This window comes from Chaetura pelagica, unplaced genomic scaffold (assembly GCF_000747805.2).
Source record: "Chaetura pelagica isolate M959 unplaced genomic scaffold, ChaPel_1.0 scaffold216, whole genome shotgun sequence".
Lineage (NCBI taxonomy): Eukaryota > Metazoa > Chordata > Aves > Apodiformes > Apodidae > Chaetura > Chaetura pelagica.
Window position 1 is genome coordinate 474157 of NW_009953597.1, and position 22117 is coordinate 496273.

A 22117-nucleotide genomic window follows, 5' to 3' on the forward strand; every position below is an offset into this window, starting at 1 on the left:
CGCAGTCTTTCTGAAATGTAGTGATGACATTTTCTGGCATATTCAATTACTTGTAATACACTATTTTCACAGATGCACAAAGTCCTGAACACCTGGGTAAAGGAGCAGGTAAGAAAGACTGGAAGAGCAAAAGATGCCAGTTAGTAACTTACACTGATGTAGTGTAGTGATGGAGGCAGGTGGAACCACAGCACGTCTGTGTTAAAAAACAGACTGTTGTCCACTGGCAGTGTAGCCTGAACACAACAAAATTCTAGAAGACCTGTCAGTTTGTTGAAAACCTCACATTAAGTTTATATTTTATAGCACATGACCATGGAGTTTTACAGTGCACTTCTAGCTTATGTGGTTCCAAAGAGGTGTTCTTTGTTACAATCAGTTGTTAAATTACTTCATACCCTAAGCACGCGTGTAATGGATGTTGGACCAGAATGTTCCTGCCCTGAAAAGCTTATGCAAGACAGCCTGTTATGTTGGAAATCTCTTTAAAGCTGGAAGTAATTTACCAGCTGCCCTCAGATGCAGAAATATTGCTGAAGTCCTATTTTTCACTTAAGAATTATTATACATAAAATGATGATACCTGCAAATCCACTCTAGCTTTTATAGCTCATGAAGAGTTTCCCAGGGGTAAGAGTTCAAGAGATACCAGTGCCCTTGTAGGCTGAGTTCTTGTGAAATAGTCTTGAGTGTTAGCTTACAAGAACTCTGGCTGCATTTCAGGTATCTCATGTTCTTGCAAGCGACTTGCTCTATGTGTAGTTAATTTTTAAAAGCGTTTAAGATATTTTAGGGCACTGTGCTGAATAGAGAGGCTGGATTCTTGGACTGTGAAAAAGGGAAGTTCTTTCCCTCCCCTTACTTTGTATTAGAATAAGGTTTGATCTCACACTGCATCATGCTGACTTTTCACAGGTATGCTTTCATCTAAAAATGGTGTCCCTCTCCTTTCCAGGCACTGAAAATCAGTTTTGGGGCTTTTGAGTACTTCTTATTCTTGCCATCAGCAGTGAGGGTTCTTTACAGGTACTGTCTAAGTATACTGAAGTCCTGAAGCAGGACTGAACCAGGATAAATCTGCTCCTATTTCCTGAGAATTTGCTTTCATCTAACCATTTTGAGGGTAATAAATAATTACTTAACTGGAAGAAGAGTTGCATGATGTGTAAATATACTTTTTTTTTTTTTTTTTTTTTTTTGCAGAGAGTCTCCCCAAACTAGCTCAGCAATGCAAAAATATTAGTTAAGATCTTTAGGAAAAAAAATGAATTCTTGAGAAGTAGGTTCTTTCTTCAGTGTGTGCAGAGCTGATGTATGGAACTTGGCAGCCCTTTTTAGGCTGTTGAAATAGTGTTTTGGCTAGGGCACAAGATAGGAATTATTGCTCTCTGCCATCAGTACAAATTTGTTGCAGTTTCATTGTTCTGGCTAGTCTCTAGCATGACTGTACTTTGCTTAAGAAAACTAGCCTGTTACTTAAACTGGCTAGCCATTATACAGTTTCTGATTAACTGTTCCTGTCTGGATCTCCAATGCACCATTAAAGGCAGTGTCACAGTTTGACTTAGGTCCGAAAACAATGCTCTCGATCCCCCCTCCCCCCAACCCAGGTAGGGAAGGAGAGAGAGAAAAAGAGAGAGACTTGGCTGGATTGAAAACTAAACTACACAGCTTTAATTAAAACACTAATGAATGATACAAGAAAATATATACAATTATATACAGATATATTCAGGTGTAGGCAAAAAGCCTCTCGCCTCCCCCCACCCCAGCAACTCCCACAGCACTTCCCTGAACTGGGAAGAGTCCCGAGGAATCCCGGAGCTGCTGCTGGAGAAAGCAGAGAGTTATGGGGGTCACGAGAGATCAAGCCTGAGGATCGACGGTGATGGATGAACAGAGTCCTCCCTGGACGCCGGCCGTGGACGGAAGAGAAGGGGAGAAGAAGAAGGAAGGAAGTTGTCTTCTGTGATCTCTGACCTTCCTTTGAGCTTACGTAGATATATGGAATGGAATATCTTTGGCCAATTTTGCTGTCTGTCTAACTGAGCCTCCTACGGGGGGGTCACAGATCTCCCCATAGTGTCTGAGCCGGCAGAGTGCAGGTGTGGCCTTGAAGCCTCAGTAGTTAGAAAAACATTCCACTGTCTTATCAGCCTAGCAGAACATGCTGTTGCTAGCTACAAGAAAGCTCACTGAAGGAAAAAAAAATCAGTAAAAAGAAAAATTGGCTTCATCCTGGCTCAAACCAGGACAGGCAGTTGCTGCTGTTTTGTCCAAGAAATGGTTATATTTTGATAATAGATGAAATTATTCTGACAGAGAGATGTGTACCTTTTAATTTCCTTTTGCAAGGAGTTGTACAATGTCCACAGCAGCATGCTTTTCCATTAGAAAATGTGTGTTATCTGCACCCTTCACACCAGAGGGGACATAAGTGCAGCTAATGATACTAAAAATTTGTTGTTTAATATAGTCTAGTCTAACCTAGTTTTTCTGAGTTTGGTACTCAACCAAAGAACAGTGCTTATTGTCTGGTCTTGAAGGGCCTGAATGTTTCTCACAGATCATGGTTCAGTAAAGCTAATTCCAGAGCAGGACAAATGCACATTAGCCTCTACTTATCAGTGTTTAATTGGTGCAGTGCATCTGAAGGCTTTGACTCTGGCAAGTCCTTTATGAGGGGGTGGAGCGGGCTGGGTCAGTAGAAAGCAGCAGCAGAAATTGAAGCATTCACCCATTTGCACTGGAGGGGTGGGTGGTGAAGTCAGTGGGGACACCACTACAGCAGGTGATTGCAGGGCTGCATCACACTGTCCTCTGAGACCAGTGAGCAAAGTGCTGCAGACATGCTCAGGGATGGCTGCATGGTCACTTGCCTTGCTGGTGGCACCTCTGGATTTTTGAGGACAGATTACTTCTGTGCCAGGCTGAGTTTTTAAGTTTTTCCTGCTCTCACTCCCAGCCAGCAATGATTTCAAAGAAAAGAGTCATACAGGTGTTTCTCTAAATGTTAACCTCAAATCTCTTTCTTTAATTCTGGAAACCTTCATTTTTTAACATTACTTGTGTTTAACCAAATTTGACCTGACAGTGTCCCTTTAATACCATATTATGCAAGGATCTCAGACATTAAATATATTGGAGAAGTGATTAAAAGCAATTTTCTAAAAACTACTCATGTGCCTTAAATTTCAGAGCCAAACTCTTGCCACTCAATTGACTAAATCAGTATAAAATCTCCAAAGCCTCTTCTGTGTCAGGGAAGTATAAGCAGCAATCCTAATCCTCAGACTGGCAAGAAATGAGAAGGCATAACTCCCAAACAAAAGTCTCAGGACTTTCTAGAAGAAAAATTGCAATATAAACTTAGCTTCAGGTCTTCTGTATCTCAGAACATAAATTTGCTATTCAGAAGAACATGTAGGTGTGTTTTTGTCTCAGGTTTGGTGGCAGAAAGGATATGGTTTGACACTTGGTGAGGTGCATGTACCATACTGCGGTGACAGGAAGAATTTTAATTTATTGTTGCAGTTTAACTAAATGACAACAGATTTGAAAAATTAGCCAGAGTTTTATGAAAGGAGATATACACATTGTAGTGGTCTTTTACAAAGTTAAGAACAAAGAGCAAATATCAGTTCAGAAGTCTCCTCCTTTATTTTTACTTGTCCAGCCTTTATGTCATGGATGACTGTAAAAAAAGTGTGATGGTTTAAGACCCTTTTCCTGATTATACAATTAGCTTAGAAACCTAAGTAAAGCCTCAGATTAAGAAATGAATGTTATTGTTTTGTTGTAGATTTTGCATGTCACGCAAAGATTTTGCCTTATATAAAATTAAGAACAACAGTAAATATGTACTCTCTTACAATGTTTCAGTCTCAAAATTGTGCTTCACAAGATGAAATACAGTGATACAGTCTTGTATTGTACTTTTTCCCATGCTTGATTGGAATTTCATTATATAAATTTTTAATTGGTACTATCTATTCAGGAACTTCATAAGGAAGTTATGAAGTGGACTTTGTAAATTATATTTTTTTCTATTTTCACACGTTTATCACTTGAGATGAAAATAAATGTTAATGTTAGAGGCTGCATCAGAGTCATACACATATTATATGTTAAGTACCACTTTTAAAATGTAAAAATTACAGGAAGCAAGGAGACGAATGAGCAACATACCAGCAAACTCTTTATGTAAATAAGCAAAAATAAATAATGAAATATCTGTATGGGAAGATACTTTTTTTCCTTGCAGGGCAAAGTGAAAACTCCCAGTATTGTATCAGATGCCCTTTGAAATGTTGTTTTCAGTCCTTTTTACTGAGAATCCTGAAGTAGAGTTAACTGAAATGAATGTTGTGCTAGAGGAGTGTCTGTGCAACTAGGTGAGGTACATCCTTGGTGCTTCAGGATTGAAAGGTCAAATACATTTCATAGTGATCTCCTTCCTCTGAAACAAATGGAAATTTTGTCAGTGAGCTCTACAGTAGCAATATTAGAGTCATGGTATGTGATCTGAAGCTGTAGGGCTTTTTTCCATTTGCTTTAATCTATTTTACCTTGAGCTCAGCCTGTGGTGACTAGAGTTGCCTGATCAGTTGAGGCATGTGTTGGTAGCTGCCCTTACTTCCTCAGTTACAGAAAAATACAGTTGGTATTGGGCCAAATTAGAAAAGAATATACAAAAAATACATAATTTTAAGCAGTGATATTTTTTGTGTTAACCCCCAACCACCCTACAAAATCTGAAAAAAGAGTTTTAAAATCAGGTGTGTTTTTCAGTGTTCTGGCTTGGTTTGGTGGATTTTTTAGTAGCTGGGGAAGGGTCCAGAAGTGGCTCTGTAAGAAACTGAGAAGCTCCTTCTGCTCCAAAACCAGCCAAGGAGCCATTAGAGGGACAATAGATGCTCCTCTGCGATTAACATGCGAAAGAACTGACCTAAGATCTGAGCAGAGAGAGCACTTAAAGAAAAAGAGCAGCTGTGCTGGGGAAGGAGAAGCAGAGCAGTGCTGGTGGTTGGTGAGAAAGAAGGAGAAGAAGGTGTCCAAGCAGAAGTTTCCCTGCAGCCCATGGCGAGATGGCAGCTCTCGCCCTGTGCTCATGGAGGAACATGGTAGAATGTTCCCTAGGGTTGCCAGGAGGGGTGAACTTGGCCAGTAAACTTGGATTTTGTGGCTAGAGGATTTGCTGCCAGTGGACTCTGATTGCGCAGCTTTGGAAGACCCCGGTGCCAGGGGAGTTTGTTCCCAAAGCAGCCCGTGACTCTGTGGGAAGCCCAGGCTGGAGCAGCTCTGGACCTCGTGGGAAGGACTCATGAAGGAGAGGTTCGTGGAGGACTCTCTCCCATGGGAGGAATCCCATGGAGAAGCAGGGAAGGACAGTAAGGAATCCTTCTTCCTGAGGAGGAGGTAGCAGCAGGAACCACCAGCCTGTGACTCTAATCCATGAGCTTTGTCCTCCTCATCCTGGAGTGTGTGTGTGTGAGCAGCCATGGGGCTCTTTGTTGTGTTGGGCTCAAACCACAACATTCAGGAGACAGTTTAGATGTTCAGAAAGCTGATAGTAGAGAAGAAATTTTTAATCTCCCATATTGTAACTTCAATCACATGGTGTACTGCCATCCCTGAGGACTGTAAATTTAGCTATATTTTGGTTTGAGGTAACCACACCAAACAGCTGTTTTGTACTGAATGTCCTGTCCCCCTTTACAATTACTGATTTTTGTTTTGTCTTTATGTGTAATTTCATGATGAGGGTTACTAAACTTTAGAGATAAAAAGCTTCTTTGACACCCCTTTTCAAGGGAATTCATATATGGATTAGCTGAGTGCCAGTGTCTTGCTTAGCTGGCAATTTTTGCTGTTGGTGCCTAGGCTGAATCAATGTGTCCTTGTTACACTGGGCTGCGTATCTCCAGTGCTGACCTTCACACCTGTACAGATACCCAGATAGCACTTGATTTCCAGGATAAGTCATGCTGCAGGTAATGTAGCTTAAGGGAAGCTACCTGAGACTGTGTGATGCCAAGAATTTGCTCAAAATTAATTTGAAATACTTGCGCTCTTACTAAATTAAAGTGACAGCAGCTGGATGTTCTTTTACCTCAGCAAATGCTGTAAAGCTTGTCATCCTCTTAGCTGTTCTGTCACACCCATTCCTCTTAATGAAAAATTTAGTAAAGTTCATTCTTATCAAGAGCATTCCATGACATAAAAATAATTTTTGCTCCCTAGTTCTGATTGAAAACCGATTATGAGAAGAGTAATGAATTTCAGAAAAATCAGTGTCCCAGGATATTGTAATGTTAGCAACATTACACTGTTTTGCTTTGTAACTCTAACAACTAGAATGAAGTGGCTTAGGGAGCATGAAGCAATATTGGTTGCTAACAAGAGTACTACTGAAAGGTTTTTGAGAGTAGTGTGTGCCTCCCCTCAGGTGGTGAAATATGCTTTACTGTTTCCAAGGTTTTTCTCTGGATTTCATTTTAGCACCTTGTCTTCAGTAGGACTCTTTCTAACATAATTAGTTTTCTTGCATGTCTGTGCTCTGTCCAGCCTGGAGGATCTTCCACGCTGTTACTCCTTCATTTGAAGCTCAACCAGACACAATTAAATTAGTTGCTCCAAGAATAATATGCAAGCACACCAATACCAGCAAACTGCTTTTTAATTATATCTTTCATCTTTGTCAGTGGGAACCTGTTTCAGAGTGCTTTAAAATCAAAGGTAGAACTCCCATTTGTCTTGGTGGAAGCTGGGTCCCCATCTACAGGCAAGATGATAGTTCACTCAGGGAGCTTGTGACCCTCCATAACTGCATGACTGGCTGGGAGATTATGTGGTGGTATTTAGCAATGTGAAGCTGAAGTAAAAAAAAACCACCTCAAACAGGCCTGCTTTATTAAGGATCAAAACTACATTCAGGAGATAAAAGAGAGGTATTTTCTTTTGTAAGTATTATTGCTGAACTCCATTCAAAAAAATGCCTGCAGCAGTACTCTTAAGAAGTTGAATTACTGGCATTCTCATTAATTTAATTGTTTTCTAAGTTGTTGTACAAAACAAGTGTTGAGACAAATACTTACCTTAACCATTTTTACAGGGCATGCATTTTGCAGGAGAACAATTGTGTTTAAACATGAGGACTGAAGAAGGAGTCAATATTTATTATTGGATTACTAGGACCCTACTGTGCCCTGTCCTAGGGAGTTTGCTCTCCATGTATACGATCAAAAACAGATTGAGAGTAAGATGAACATGAGGAACAATGAGATAATAGTGCCTAGTATTAGTGTTTAAATGGCTGGTACTTTATGATAAAATATCTGTTCATCTTGTTTCATCGAAGACATGAAAAATTTCTTTGACAACAAGAAAAAATTCTTTGCTTTGAGGTTGTACTAGATTCCATCCCTGAGATTTCAAAGTTCAGTGTCCAGAAACTATCATTCTTTTCCATGGATTTGATCCTGGTAGACCTGAAAATAAGTTCAAAGACTCCTAGTGAGAGTATCTGAAAAAAAATCTGTGGACAACACTGACTATTTAGCTTTTTCAACTGCAACAGGCTTCACTGAGACAGTTTTCACAGTGTTCCTGGAGGCCAGTGGGAAAAACTTGGCTGACATACACACTAAGTTCTAGGTCTATTATTTGGTCCTTGCTTTTGCATTTCACTGTGGTCCTAGTTCAGCAGATATATAACCAGGATGAATCTATTCTTAACTCTGTTAAGAATAATAAAAGAAAGAATAAACCATCTCTTTCAGTTAAAAAAAAAATAAATCTTGGCTTTTTGATACAGCTTTAGCAAGATCAGCATTTGCTAGCTTTCTGGCAGAGAAGAAGTGCAATCTTTTAAGTAGTTCTGATTCATCCTTTCCACTCTGGCTATTTGACATGTGTTTGAAAGATCCTCTCAATAATTTTCATGATTTTTAGAGAGGGGTGGAAATACATTTTAATACTAATCTTTTTGTGGAACTGTGTAAAGTTTGGGGGTGAAGGGCTAGGCCTGTTCAGAGCTGTAGCTTCAGCTTATAGTGTTTGGTTTCATCTAACATTGTGATGGGAATCATTATGCATTATGCATATACAATCATGCAGATGTTATGGTGCAATTTTTGGCTTTGTGCACCTAAGTTTGAGAATACATTTATGTTCGCAATGTCTTTTCAGTCCCCCAAATCTTGGATTGAAGAGGTCTTCAGTAAGAGAGAATGTGCATACATCATCCCTAGTTCAAAAGATCCTCACAGGTAAACCAATTCATTTAATTTTCTTTCTGTTACATTTAGGAAGAATCATAATAATTTTTATGGGCTTTGTGTGTAGCTTGGATTAAGTTCTTCACAGCTTTGCAATGCCTCAGTAGGCGATTGCTGGTGTTGATGGGTTTTCACAGATCCTGTCACCAGTTTGTTTTAAATAAGGCTGTTAGTTTGAGTTAGAGATTGGCAACAATTGACTTTCCTATTCTTCTTAAATATGTTGCTCTCAATCCAATAACCAAAATAATTTTATCCATCCAACTGAGAGATGGAGTTACATGGAGTTACTGCTGCACAGAAAATCTTAATGCTGTTACCATCATTTTCCCCCTTTATCAGAACAGTGCCTTTTGCTGATTGCAGTCTTCTGAGACACAAGTTTCTATTCAGTCTGGCATAGACTGTGAGAAAAGTAAGAAAAAGATCAAATCCTCCACCCATGTTTAGGAAAGCAAACAGAATTTGGTATTTCAGATTGTGTATCTATTGGGTGGTGTTGCCTAAATAAATCCAATGAGATCAGATTCTGAGGATGCAATCTTGTAATTTTGATCATATTGTTTTGAATGCATAGATACTGTATAACAGGTAGGTTTGATAACTGATCTTTGAAATGCACATTTGATATACAGCCTGAGATGCAAAATGCCAGACAAATCACTGAAGTTACCCGGTACATCTTGCAGGGGTGAGCGTAAAATAACACAGCCTTTAATACTGTTGATGAGAATTTTGTCACAGATTAGTAAGTATTTTATGAATAACATTACTTATATTTTCTTTCATGCAAACATATATTAATTGTCCATCTTTTATCACAGGTGTCCTGCAGGATGCCAGGTGTGCCAGAATTTAATCAGGTAGGAGGACATAAATATATATCTATGAATTTCATAATGACCTAAAGTTAGTGATGGATGTTCCTAGTCAAATAAACTAATGAAACAAGAATAACCTTCCTCATATCTTGTTGGAGCAGCATTTCTGGGGGTACACTGGAGAATGTTTAGGATAAATCTGGGTAAAGTAAATTGTGTGACAACCTTTAATTTATTTGCAATAGAAAACTTTATTCAAATATTTTGTGTGGATGAGTTTGTCTTAATCTTAAAGGCAGAAATTGGGCCTTTAAGTGGGCAACAATTCCAGCTGCGTCTTGGCTGACATGAAGGAGAATGAGATGAAATCAATGGAGAACAGTAAGATTTATGGAAAGAGGAAGAACAAAACAAAGGCAGAAGAAAGAGGGTAATAGAAACATCGTTGATGAAAGTTTTTCTGAAGGGTTTTTTTTCATCTTCTCTGTAGTGGGCATTCTGAGTCCCTGCTTTTGGAAAAGCAAGCAGCAAAAATTTTATCACTGTGGTGCTTTTAACTCGTGTGTGGGTGTTTTTTGCACAGCTAGTATTTTGTGGTTTGTTTTAATTAGTTGTTTTTAATCCAACATCTGTTGTTCCGCTGGTGTTCCCAAACAAGTTTTGATACTGTATGTTGGTAATAGCAAATTATCAGTTGTTGGAACAAACATTTTAACTTTCCTTGATATTTGTTTTGTGTTAAAGGCCTTTGAAGGCTGAAGCAACAGAGAACCATGAGTTTTTGATAACTAACAACTAGAAAGCTGGTGTTAACTAGTCCTGTCACCTACATGAACATAATTGTTGACTTTTTCATTATGTTTCACATTTCATTTTGCTTCTAAGATTTATGTAAAAAAAGAGTCACGTTTTCCAAAAAGCAGTTAAGTTACTCCTTTGAATCAGATCACAGTAGAAGACCAATATGCTGAATAGTGTTGGCCTTGTAAGTAGGGTAAATTATTTGTGGAGCATCTGTTCAGAAAGAGACAACGCCCTCTGAGAAAATGGTCGTATGTTCATTTTGCTTTAGAGCAGAAGAACAGACATTCAAAGATACTTGCAGATATTCTGGAAGCGGAAATGCAGGGAGGATTTTAATGCTTCCTGCTAACCTGAAGATACAACGGTGGGTATCTAAGCTAAAGTTGTGCTTCAAAATAAAGTGGTTTAATCGTTTATAAATCAAGATTATAGCAGTTCTGCAGTCCTCCTCCTTCTCCCTCCTGCAGAGTGACTATGTTGTGATTTGGTTTGGGAAGCTCATTGTTGTGAAAATTAACCTGAGAGAGGTGTAAAACCAAACCAAGATTTGTTTTCTGCCAAATCAATCTTGTAATCAAACACAGTTTAGCTGCCTGAATACTACAGTGGGAAACAGAGGAGGGGAAACTGGAAATGTGCACCCTAGTTTGTTTTTGTCTTTCACCTTTCTCTGTTAAAACATCCCTTATCTTTGTGGGTTTTTAATCTTGTATTTTTTTTTCTTTCCTATTTCATTGAACATTTTTATGCTGTTTAAATCCATGTGAATCCTATTAGTTGATCTGTCTATAAATGCAGAATGCATGTTGGTGTCTGATGGTAATTTCAGTCGGTCATTATCTTGCAAGTACGTTTTTCCAAATGCTAAATGTTCTTGTCTCCTTGTATACCTTAAGGTGTACACAGAGCTTTGTTCTTGGAGCATTTTTCTGTTTCTAACAAGGATAAATAATTTTCACATTAGTGTTATAACTGGTTATATGGTATTTATTAGATCAGCAATGAAACAGGGCTTGGGCCTCTTGAGATCTGTAATTTTCCACAACAATCCAATAGTGATGTGAATGCACTTGGTGCCTACTGTAATTTGATCTAATACTGTAGGCAAATGAAATCTATTAATGATTTCTTACTTGTGGAAAGCTTCCAAGGCTTGCAAAGTTTATGAGTGGGTTATGCAACTATTAACTAATAGTAAGTAGAATTACTCCATTTAGTAGTTGCTAATCAAATTTGAGTAACTTATTGGCACCTTAGTGCATGCTTCCCTGGTGTGTTGAAATGGCCTTTATCTAATCTTCATTGTAGTGCTCACAAACATGTCCCAGAAAACCCCTAGACAGATCTCACTGCATGAATACTAAGGAATGTGGTTTGGAACTTTTGCATCCTTACACCTAGAATCATAGAATCATAGAATGGTTAAGGTTGGAAGGGACCTTAAAGATCATCTAGTTCTCACCTCCCTTCTATGAGCAGGAACACCTCACACTAGACCAGGCTGCACGAGCCTCATCCAACCTGGCCTTGAACACCTCCAGGGAGGGGGTTTCTACAGCCTCCTTGGGCAACCTATCCCAGCGCGTTACTCATGGTGAGGAATTTTTTCCTGATACTTAACTTAAATCTCCTCTCTTTCAGTTTAAAAACATTACCCCTTGTCCTATCACTATCTTCTCTGGTGAAAAGTCCCTCCCCAGCTTTCCTGTAGGCCCTTCAGGTACTGGAAGGTTGCTATAAGGTCTCCCTGGAGTCTTCTCTTCTCCAGACTGAACAGCCCCAACTCTCTCAGCCTGTCTTCATAGCACAGGTGCTCCAGCTCTTTGATCATCTTGGTGGCCCTTCTCTGGACCTTCTCCAACAGCTCCATATCTTCCCTGTTCTGAGGGCTCCAGACACAGTATTCCAGGTGTGGCCTCTCTAGATCAGAGAATCACCTCTCGCCCTGCTGGCCACACTTCCTTTGATGCAGCCCAGGACACAACTGGCCTTCTGGGCTGCAAGAGCACACTAGTGGCTCCTAGAATCATAGGGGTTGAAAGGGACCTCTGAAGATCATCAAGTCCAACCCTCTTGCTGCAGTAGGAAGATCTAGAGCAGATCCCACAGGAACATGTCCAGACAGGTCTTGAAAGTCTCCAGAGAAGAAGACTCCACAACCTCCCTGGGCAGCCTGTTCCAGTGCTCTGTAACCCTCACAGTAAAGAAGTTTTCTCTCATTTTGACGTGGAACTTCCTGTGTAGTTACTTGGTGCTGTTTCCCCTCATCCTATCACAGGGCACCATTGAAAAGAGACAGGCCCATTCCTGATATCTACTTTTCAGGTATTTAAAGACATAAATAAGGTCTCCTCTTAGTCTTCTCTTTTTAAGGCTAAACAGCATCAGGTCTCTTAGCCTTTCCTTGTATGACAGATGTTCCAGTCTCTTAATCATCCTCGTAGCCCTCTGTTGGACTCTTTGCAATATATCCCTGTCCCTCTTGAACTGGGAAGCCCAGAACTGGACACAGTACTCCAGGTGTCATCTCATGAGAACAGAGTAGAGGAGGAGGAGAACCTCACTTGACCTGCAGGTCATGTCAAGCTTTCATGTACTACCACCCTCAAGCCCTTCTCCTCAGGATTGCTCTCAATCCATTCTCCCCCCAGCCTGTATTTGTGCCTAGGGTTGTGCTGACCCAGGTTCAGGACCTTGCACTTGGCCTTGTTGAACTTCATGAGGTTGGCATTGGCCCACCTCTCCAGCCTGTCAAGGTCCCTCTGGATGGCATCCCTTCCCTTTGGCTTGAGATGTTCTCACAAATTATTTTTTTTAATCTGAGATGTTCTCAAAAATTATTTTTCTATCTGACCTTTAAGGCATATTTTTTTTGACACATTCTCTAAAGTGCTGCCTGCTATGGCACTGGATTTTGTAATTTGGCTACTGCAGTTACTTTTACTTCAGTGTTAACCCTCCATGTTACCCCTTGATGCTCCAAATATGACTTTTCCAGGAGTCTGCTTTTGTGTTACTGATATTGCTTCCTCCTTCCCTAGTAGCTTAGTGAAGCTTTGAGGTAAAGAAGGTAAAGTCATTGCAAAGATACTTCCAGTCAAGGCATATGATGCATTCACAGAATTACAGAGCAGCTCAGCCTGGCAGGGACCTGGGGACGTTTCCAGAGCAGGCTCAGCAGCAGGGTCAGACCAGGCTGCTCAGGGCTTCACCCAGTCAGAGTGTGGAATGCCCAGAGATGAAGACAGGCACCCTTCCCAGGCCCCAGCTCCACTGCTGAGCTGTTCCCCCAGCAAGAAGGCTTTTCCTTATCCCCAGCCTGAGCCTTGTGTTGCTGCCTCTCACCCTCCCACCACTATGAACTGCATCTTCTCCATCTCCATCAGTGCCAGGGATGCTATTGGTTCCCCTAAAGACACACCCCTCCCAGATGAGCCAGCTCTGGTCCTGCAGTCTCTCCTTTCAGGGCAATGGCTCCAGCCCCACTATCTTGGTGGTCTCCTCTCACCTCCAACCGCTTTGTCAGTGTTGTTCCTGTGCTGGGGACCCAAACTAGCACCAGTATCCAGACAGGGTCTGACAAGCACCAAGCAGAGGGGACAGTCCTTTCCCTCTTCTGGCTCTCACACCATGTCCTGCTCACACCACCCCAGGCACCACTGCCACGCTTTGCTGCCCAGGCAAGTAGGAAGCCCCAGCTCAGCTTGGTGCCCACCAGCACCCAAGACCATGCCCCAGAACTGCCCCTGCTCCAGGGCTGCATGTCACCTCCATCTGCTCCTCCAGGTCCCTGGTTGAGATGCTGAACAGGAAAGGCCCTTCACAACCCCCACAGGACCCTGCTGGATACTAGCCTCCAGACAGCATCTGACCCATAGCTACTAACCTGTGAGCCCACCAGCCGACCAGGTCCTCACCCACCAATGTGTCCTCCTGCCCAGATTTTAATGTCCCAGCTCAGGTACAATAATACAGGGAGAGGCAGTGCCAAAAGCCTGGCTATAGCAAGCATGGGTGGCATCTGCTGCTCTCCTTTCATCCCCATGATTTTGTCACAGACGACAGGTGGGTCAGGCATGAGCTACCCTTGGCAAATCCTTGCCAACAGCTTCCTGTCACTGTTGTCTCCCTGCTGTGTCCAGATACTGGCTCCAGGAGGTCTTTCTCCTTGATTTTACTTGAGACTGATGGGAGGCTGGCCAGCCTGCAGTTCCTGAGGGTGGCTCTTGACCTTTTTTGAAGGCAGAAGTCTCATATGCTTTTCACCGTTTTTTTGGGTCCTCCCTGATCTCCACAGCCTTTGAGAGCTGATGGAGACCAGCTGCACAAGGCCACCAGCCACCTCCCTCAGCACCCTAGGGTTCAGCCCAGTGAGTCCCAGGGACATGTTTGAGTTGATAACTCCTGTGTGATCCTGACTCAACCATCATTCCTGGCTGGTAGCTCCTATCCTCCCTGAGCCCTGTCACTAAGCACACAGCACAAAGCTTTACAGAAAAAAAACCCAAGCAGCTGTGTGTAATATTCTCCTTTGGTTTTCTCAACCTTCCTGAGAACCCCTAGTCTTGGCTTTTGACATCCCAGGTACCTCATGAGTCCTTAGCACCTTGTCCCTTTCTGTGAGATGGCTAGGGTGAGCAAGGATGCCAACTTGGAGCAGCGCATGAGCAATTTGGGAAATACCAGTCCTTTTGAGTGCCTAACTCTTGTAATCTCTGAGGTAAACGCAGTTGCATGTACCCTGCACACCTGTTGCTTAGCTCTGTGTGCAGTTCCTCCACTGCCTGCTCAGCACATTGAGCTGTTCTGAGTGCAGCTTACTTCTGGGTGCATTTACATGTAAGTGTTAAGTATGTAGTGGAAATGATGTTAATTACTAAAATAGTCCAGTGTTCATTTGTCCTGTCACTTTCAAAGTTACTGCACTGATTTGTCTTGTCAGATTGTTAGCTCCTTTCTATTGGTTCTTAGCTTTGAAAAGGCAGGTTGCTCTGGCTCTTGTTGTTCTAAGAGGGCTGCTGATGTGACCCTGTGTGGAACAGTAATGTTAGAGAGCAATTCTGTGCTCCTATTTTGATGATGGGCTGAAATTAATAAAGATTTTAGAAAATGTAATCCATTGATGATGAATTTGATTGCTTTTCAGTGCTGTCCTTCCAAGAACTGCTATTTTCTGAGTCTGATGGTGTAATATGGTATCTAAGTGAGTAATAGAGTATTTGGTTGGGACTGATATTAGTTCTCTGTCTTTAAGAATGACTTCTGGATGAACGGTCTTGTTATTGTGAAAGTGTTCTAGGATCAGTACAATGATCACAGGTTTGTTTCCGGACCAAAGAACAATAGGCTATCTATATATTTTCATACCTTTCATCTGAAACTCATTTTTTTTCCAACAGTTACTGTCTCTTACCTTGGAGTCTCCCTAAAAAGAGAGCAGAAAAAATTTAATAGCTCAGCTGTAGAGAAATGGTCTCTTCAAGACCAGTAATAAAATCAAAATGATCTGTTTTCATCTGATCTGTCCTTTAAAATGTGCAGAGCAAGTCTTAAAGAAATATAGTAATTGGTCTTGTGCCTCTTGTGAGCAAATTTTACCAAAATCTGCTTCCCATGAACTGTCTGCTTTGCAGCTACATAGCTCTGAAACACTTCTGGTTCAGATATGTCTCTATAGCGACTCTGAGTGTGGATACTGAGTACATATGTTGTTTGACAACACAATGTTAGCAATGATCTTCCATCTGTGTTCCTCACAGTCTTCTGAATCAATTATTTAATTCTTTATCTGTAAGTGACTGAGTGTGACTGGCTTGTTCTCCAACTTTCAGCTTTTTGTTTAGCTCATGAGCCTTGACCTGCTTGTCTTGTTTTGTCTATGAGGAAGCAAAAATACAAAGGGTTTTGCTTTTGGGGTCATCCGTGTTAGGTCCCTAGATCAGTATTTTGTTTCAGCAGCTCCTGTGTCCCCTCTGCTAATCTTTATTTTTTATTTTTTTCTTCTTCCTGCCACCACTGTGATGCAAATGGTTGTGGGGTCATGCAGTGAGCCACATCAGAAAATAGTTCTGGTTACACTAACTTGTCAATAAAACCCTCCAGAATTTTGTTGGGAGTACACACCTGACTTCTTTCTGGCGAGACCCTGGCTTTCTGTGATTTTCTATTATTTGACTCACCTAGGAAAAGGTGTAGGTTCCAGGTTAACTAATCTATGTTGAATTAGCTTGACAAAAAAATTAGTAATTTTCTGCAGTCCTTATTACTTTCTGTTTTCTTGCTAATCATCATTGTCCATGTGACAACAGAGCTCAGGTCTTTTCTGCAGTGCAGGGCTTCTGCAGCTCTTAATTATCTACTGAATAAGATCGTTTAATTGAGTTACTAATTCCCCAGGAGTGTGGAAGGCTTCCTTCTCCAGTCTGTGTTTGCAGGGAATTAAATCAGTCAAATGTAATTTTCCTGTGTTGAAAAACTGAAGTGCAAACATGCTTGTGTGGTTTCTGGTTATCAAAAAGTGCCTTCCTAAAGCAGTTAGCTTCTTTAATGTACTTAAGGTGTTTTGGAGGTTTGCTTTTTCTTGTCTGTTATTTTTATTTATTTCCTTTTCAGCAGTTAGTTCTCACTCATGTCCACAGAAAACTCTCTTTCTGAATGTACCTATTCAGATTTTTGCAGATGTTGTTTATGTCTAACCTCTCCCTAGATCCATAAGCAATACATCTGAGTCACAAAGCAGTCACTGAGTTTGGGCTGTTGGTACCTTAAATGACTAAAAGTGAAGGATTTATCTCCATTCTCCAGAGTATATTAACTTCTAAAATGTCTAAAGGAAATTCGGACTGTCAGATGTCACTATAAATTACATTGAAGTTAATCCTGTAAAAGAGACTGGAGCCTGTTGAAGCCTGCATGACAGTAATACTGAATTAATTTGGAATGTGGGTTATTCATCCAGTTTCAAGCCTTAGATGCTACCTGAGCTTCTACTAAATTTCTTTGGACATTTCACTTCAGTTGTTTATTTTGTGTTTTCAGTTTGCTGGCATCCAAGGGTTAGTATGAAGATCACCCTGAAGTTCTCTCTATCATGAGGGTTGCTCCTCTCCTCCTGATTAATGACAGTAACTCCTAGATCTTTCTTCAGTACCTAGAATAACCTGTGATAATAATCTGTGATAATAACCACAGTGAAATTTTCATGTCCTAAGATACTCCTCTGAAATCTCTCATACAAGACCAGTAAATCTGAGCTGCATTGCTAGGGTCAAAATAGCTATATGGGATTCTTAGACTGTTACAGCATCACACAGAATCACAGTTGGAAGGGACCTTTGAACATCATCTAGCCCAACCCACAAGTTTTTGTCAGTGATCATTAGGTAGCAAACAAATTTTGCATCTGACAAAACATATTTATGATTTAACTTAGTGTTATTTTGCCATTGGTGACATTTTTTCAGCTGAGTTAATTTTTATTATATTTCATGTCAGTAATCTACAATATCCTTCTTTGCAGAAAACCTACTTGGGCTATTCTGTTGAAGGTCCTAGAGTTGTATGCAAGTGTGTTATAGAAAATAATGTCTTTATTTTTAATATGAGATGTTGCTGTGGACGGCTGATTGGAGATCACCCAGGAGTAGACTGTAGCTGGCCCATTGATCAGGCTGCCCCACAAAGATGTGATGAAGAATGGTCTGTGCAAAAACACACAAAGACAAGTCCAACAGATGCATTTGGTACAATCAATTTTCAAGATGGTGACCACACTTACCATGCCAAGGTAATAGATGCTGGGCTTGTATATGTCTGATGTCTTTAATTTCAATGTATAAAGGACAAGAAGTGGTTCTGGGTGAATATCAGATTGTTTGTCTTAACAGAGCAGAGGAATCTTAAAGTAAGCCAGGTTACAGTGTGTGTATGATACTTTTACATTGAACTTCACCATGATTAAGCATAGTCTGTCTTGCTGTTTGTATTGCTCACTGATGTATTTTTGTGCTATTCATGTTAGCACTATTTTCTAATCTTGCACAAAATCTTTAAGATATTAATACTGAGAATTGTGTGAGATGTTGCAGTTTCTTCTCTTGAATTACGTAAATAATGTTTATTTTACCCACTATTGTATTTTCCAGTATATTAGACTCTCTTATGATAGCAATTTGGATCAGTTGTTGCAGCTGATGGTTAAAGAATGGCAGATGGAGTTGCCCAAGCTAGTGATCTCTGTTCATGGAGGCATTCAAAATTTCAAGCTTCCCTCAAAGGTCAAGCAGGTTTTCAGCAAAGGATTGGTGAAGGCTGCTGAGACTACAGGAGCATGGATAATTACAGAAGGCATAAACAGTGGTAACTATTTTTATTTGTTTCAGTCTTCCACTGGTTTCTTTCTTTGTATATGAACATACACATTCAGCACAAATATGATGAAATTGTTAGGTAACAGTGTTGTTTAACATCTAGTGGGATTGAGTGTATCCTCAGCAAGTTTGCTGATGATACCAAGCTGTGTGGAGTAGTTGACAACCTAGAGGGAAGGGATGCCATCCAGAGGGACCTTGACAGACTGGAGAGGTGGGCCAGTGCCAACCTCATGAAGTTCAACAAGGCCAAGTGCAAGGTCCTGCACCTGGGTTGGCACAACCCCAGGCACAAATACAGGCTTGGGGGAAGAATGGATTGAGAGCAGTCCTGAGGAGAAGTTGGGGGTGGTAGTAGATGAGAAGCTCAACATGAGCCATCAGTGTCTGCTGGAGCCCAGAGAGCCAGTTGTGTCCTGGGCTGCATCAAAAGAAGTGTGGCCAGCAGGGCCAGGGAGGGGATTCTGTCCCTGTACTCTGCTCTGGTGAGACCTCACCTGGAGCACTGGGTACAGTTCTGGTGTGCTCAGCACAGGAAAGATACAGAACTGTTGGAGTGGGTCCAGAGCACGGCCACCAAGATGATCAAAGGCCTGGAGCACCTCTGCTATGAAGACAGGCTGAGAGAGTTGGGCCTGTTCAGCCTGGAGAAGAGAAGGCTCTGGGGAGACATTATAGCTCCTTCCAGTACTTGAAAGGGGCCTACAGGAAAGCTGGGGAGGGGCTTTCCATCAGAGGAGATAGTGATAAGACAACGGGTAAAGGTTTTAAACGGAGAAAGGGGAGATTTAGGTTAAGTATCAGAAAAAATTGCTCACCATGAGAGTAGTAATGCACTGGAATAGGTTGCCCAGGGAGGTTGTAGAAGCCCCCTCCCTGGAGATTTTTAAGGCCAGGCTGGATGAGGTTTTGTGCAACCTGGTCTAATGGTAGGGTTCCCTGGTTGTGGCAGGGGGATTGGAACTTGATGATCTTTAAGGCACCTTCCAACCTTAATGTTTCTATGATTCTATGATTCTAATTTGTGATATTGGAATAAAATATTAAGCTTGCTTTTTTCTTTCTTTCTTTCTTTCTTTCTTTTTTTTTTTTTTTTTTTTTTTTTTTGAGGAACAATTCATAATTCAAGAAGTGACATCACATGCCTCTGCTGTGTTAACAGACATTCTGAATATTTTTACTTTTTTTTTTTCTCATTAAATAACAGAGTATTATGCTTGTAACAGGAAACACTGATAATAGATAACCAGAACTCTCAGTCAATTTTATATGTTTCATTAAAGTATTTGTATAGTGAGAACGGCAATTGGTGTTTTTGAACCAGTTTTCAAATCTGAAGTTAACTTGTGTTTTATAATTCTGAAAGTTTTAAATTATGGTATTCCATTAACTAACCTATAAGTATCTGAAACTCTTTGCAAGCTGCTCTCAAAAACTGTGTGGGTCAATAACCATGGATCTGAAAGAGTTTTGCTTCTTTAGCTGTTATTCAATCCAATGACCTTAGAGGAGAAGTGTTCTGTGCATTTATGTAAATAATAATTTGTTTATGGAGGTAGAGAGCACTGTTAGTAGCATATATGAGTATTGTTAGTTGTAAATATGTGTTGAGTTTGAAGTGTTGATGCTCAGATTACATCTGAGCCTTGCAATTCCTTCAGTGCATGTAAAGTATACAGGTGGGGTGAGATGGTTTATGGTTTATAACCACAGAATAAATTAAATTAGGGGAAACATTTTCATTGGTATCATGTAGCAGATCTCTAAATGTAGAAGAAAAATGATGATTTAATTATCTGTTTAGGAGTGTCCAGGCATGTGGGAGATGCACTGAAAGGCCGTGCCTCACCACACCTGAAAAAGATCTGTGCTGTTGGGATTCCTCCATGGGGAATCATTGAGAACCAGATGGATCTAATTGGAAAAGATGTGAGTTGGACATGTTTCATAATACAAACCTTCATATTCAGGGGATGTTATAGATTTCTTGCATACTTTATTTTCTACTTGCTTCATTTCAGATTTGGCATGTTTTCTCTCTAGATTTTGCTCACCAGTAGGATCCTGTGGCATGTTGGGGCACTGTATTTTGCTTTTTGTACATAAATGAATAGTTTAAAAATATTTATCTTCCTACAAGAAATTGCCATTCCTTTTTTAATTTTTTAATTAAGTAGGTAATTCTCTTGTAGTTGCAAATGATGTATTTCTGTATTAATGTGATTCAGGGTGAGCTATCATGTTAATGGTATACACAGATAGGCTATTAGTATGTGTTCTTTTTATTAATAAACTAGAACTTTATATGAGTGCCAGTGTGAGGGCACAATCTACATGAAGTTCCAAAACCACTTGAAAAGAAAGGTGAAAACATTCCTGCAAGCCTAATCAGAAATGCTTTCTGTGGTATTAATTGTGGTTTTGTTGATGTAAAGAATAAAAAAAAAACCCGTCTTTGAATAGAGCAGGAAAAAGCATGATTGGGACTTTTTGTAAGATTACAACATGATGCAGAAATGCACACAAGCCAGCATAACTGGTGATATGTTGCTGCTTTATTTGAAGGCCTTTTTTTGTTGTTCTGTTTTCTTAGGTAGTTTGCCTGTACCAGACTCTTGGTAATCCACTCAGCAAACTAAGTACCCTCAACAGCATGCATTCTCATTTTCTAATGGCAGATGATGGGACAGTAGGCAAGTATGGGAATGAAATGATGCTCAGGAGGAATTTGGAGAAGTACATATCACTTCAAAAAATACATACAAGTAAGTACTGCTCTGGTCAGGTTTATGACAGAAAAAAACTATCCTAAAAGTCTTGAAGGTACTGTTACCTGCTGCACATCTTCAGTTGCTGTAGATTTCACTGAGGTTGAAAGTTACTAACTGCATGTGTCTTGAACTCTGAATATCAGAAGAATTAAAAGGACAGCATTTTTATAAAATACTGTGCGTTTGGACTAACTCACGTCTTGGTTTCTCAGTTGTAGAGACATCTAAATAACTCAGATTATTTAGTGTGTATTGAGCATTGCTCACTTTGCAGTTTTGCATGGTCTCCATATCAGCACTAGATAATTTCCAGCATTTTGCCAGGTGGAAAAACTGTCACAATTAGTGGAATTTGGATTTTTCTTCCCCTGCCTTCTTCAGCCTCTTATGTCTTCTCTTACTATTAGTTTTTCACTTCTATTGGATCTTACTTGAAATTTATTTCTGATTGTTAAAAAAAAAACAACCCACCCTGCTGCTGTGAAACTTGAGAAAGTCTGTAAAGAAGTGCCTGATTACTTTTCTGTATGTGTAGGTAAACAAATGGATATTGACAGCATTTCAAAAGTCTTCAATGTCCTTGTATGTAAGAGCTATTGTAAAGGTAGAGAATGTTCTGAAGGATGTTTCTTCTTTCCAATGCTAGGGCTGCTTACAATATTATCATGAGGTTTTCATGGTCTTTTTGATCTGGTTGCAAAAGTTCTGTGGAAGTCTTAAAAAGTATAAGATAAGTGAAAGATCATGAAGGCATTCTTTCCTTTCCATTGAACCTTATATGAGAATCCTTCATGAATACTTATTTACCTGCTGTTCCGATATTTTGTGTGACTGCAACCTGTTTGTAACTGGTTAAGTGTGTTTTGAAACAGGAATGGGCCAAGGTGTACCCATAGTTGGGTTGGTGGTCGAAGGAGGCCCCAATGTGATCCTAATGGTGTGGGAGTATATGAGGGCCAGCCCAGCTGTCCCCGTCGTGGTCTATGAGGGCACTGGCAGAGCTGCAGATATCCTGGCTTTTTCTCACAAGCACATGGGTGATACAGGGTGAGTAGTGGCATAATGCTTTCCCT

General features: G+C 40.5%; 1 protein-coding gene across 1 annotated transcript in view; it reads left to right on the plus strand.

Moving 5' to 3' along the window:
• TRPM6 (transient receptor potential cation channel, subfamily M, member 6) overlaps positions 1-22117 on the plus strand; it is a 97233-nt gene that overhangs the window by 10143 nt on the left and 64973 nt on the right. Inside the window, exons 2-8 of the mRNA XM_009999797.1 lie at positions 8191-8270; positions 9104-9142; positions 17510-17690; positions 18049-18262; positions 20078-20202; positions 20867-21038; positions 21917-22091. Coding sequence (XP_009998099.1) covers positions 8191-8270; positions 9104-9142; positions 17510-17690; positions 18049-18262; positions 20078-20202; positions 20867-21038; positions 21917-22091 — 986 coding nt within the window. The remainder of the gene's footprint in view (positions 1-8190; positions 8271-9103; positions 9143-17509; positions 17691-18048; positions 18263-20077; positions 20203-20866; positions 21039-21916; positions 22092-22117) is intronic.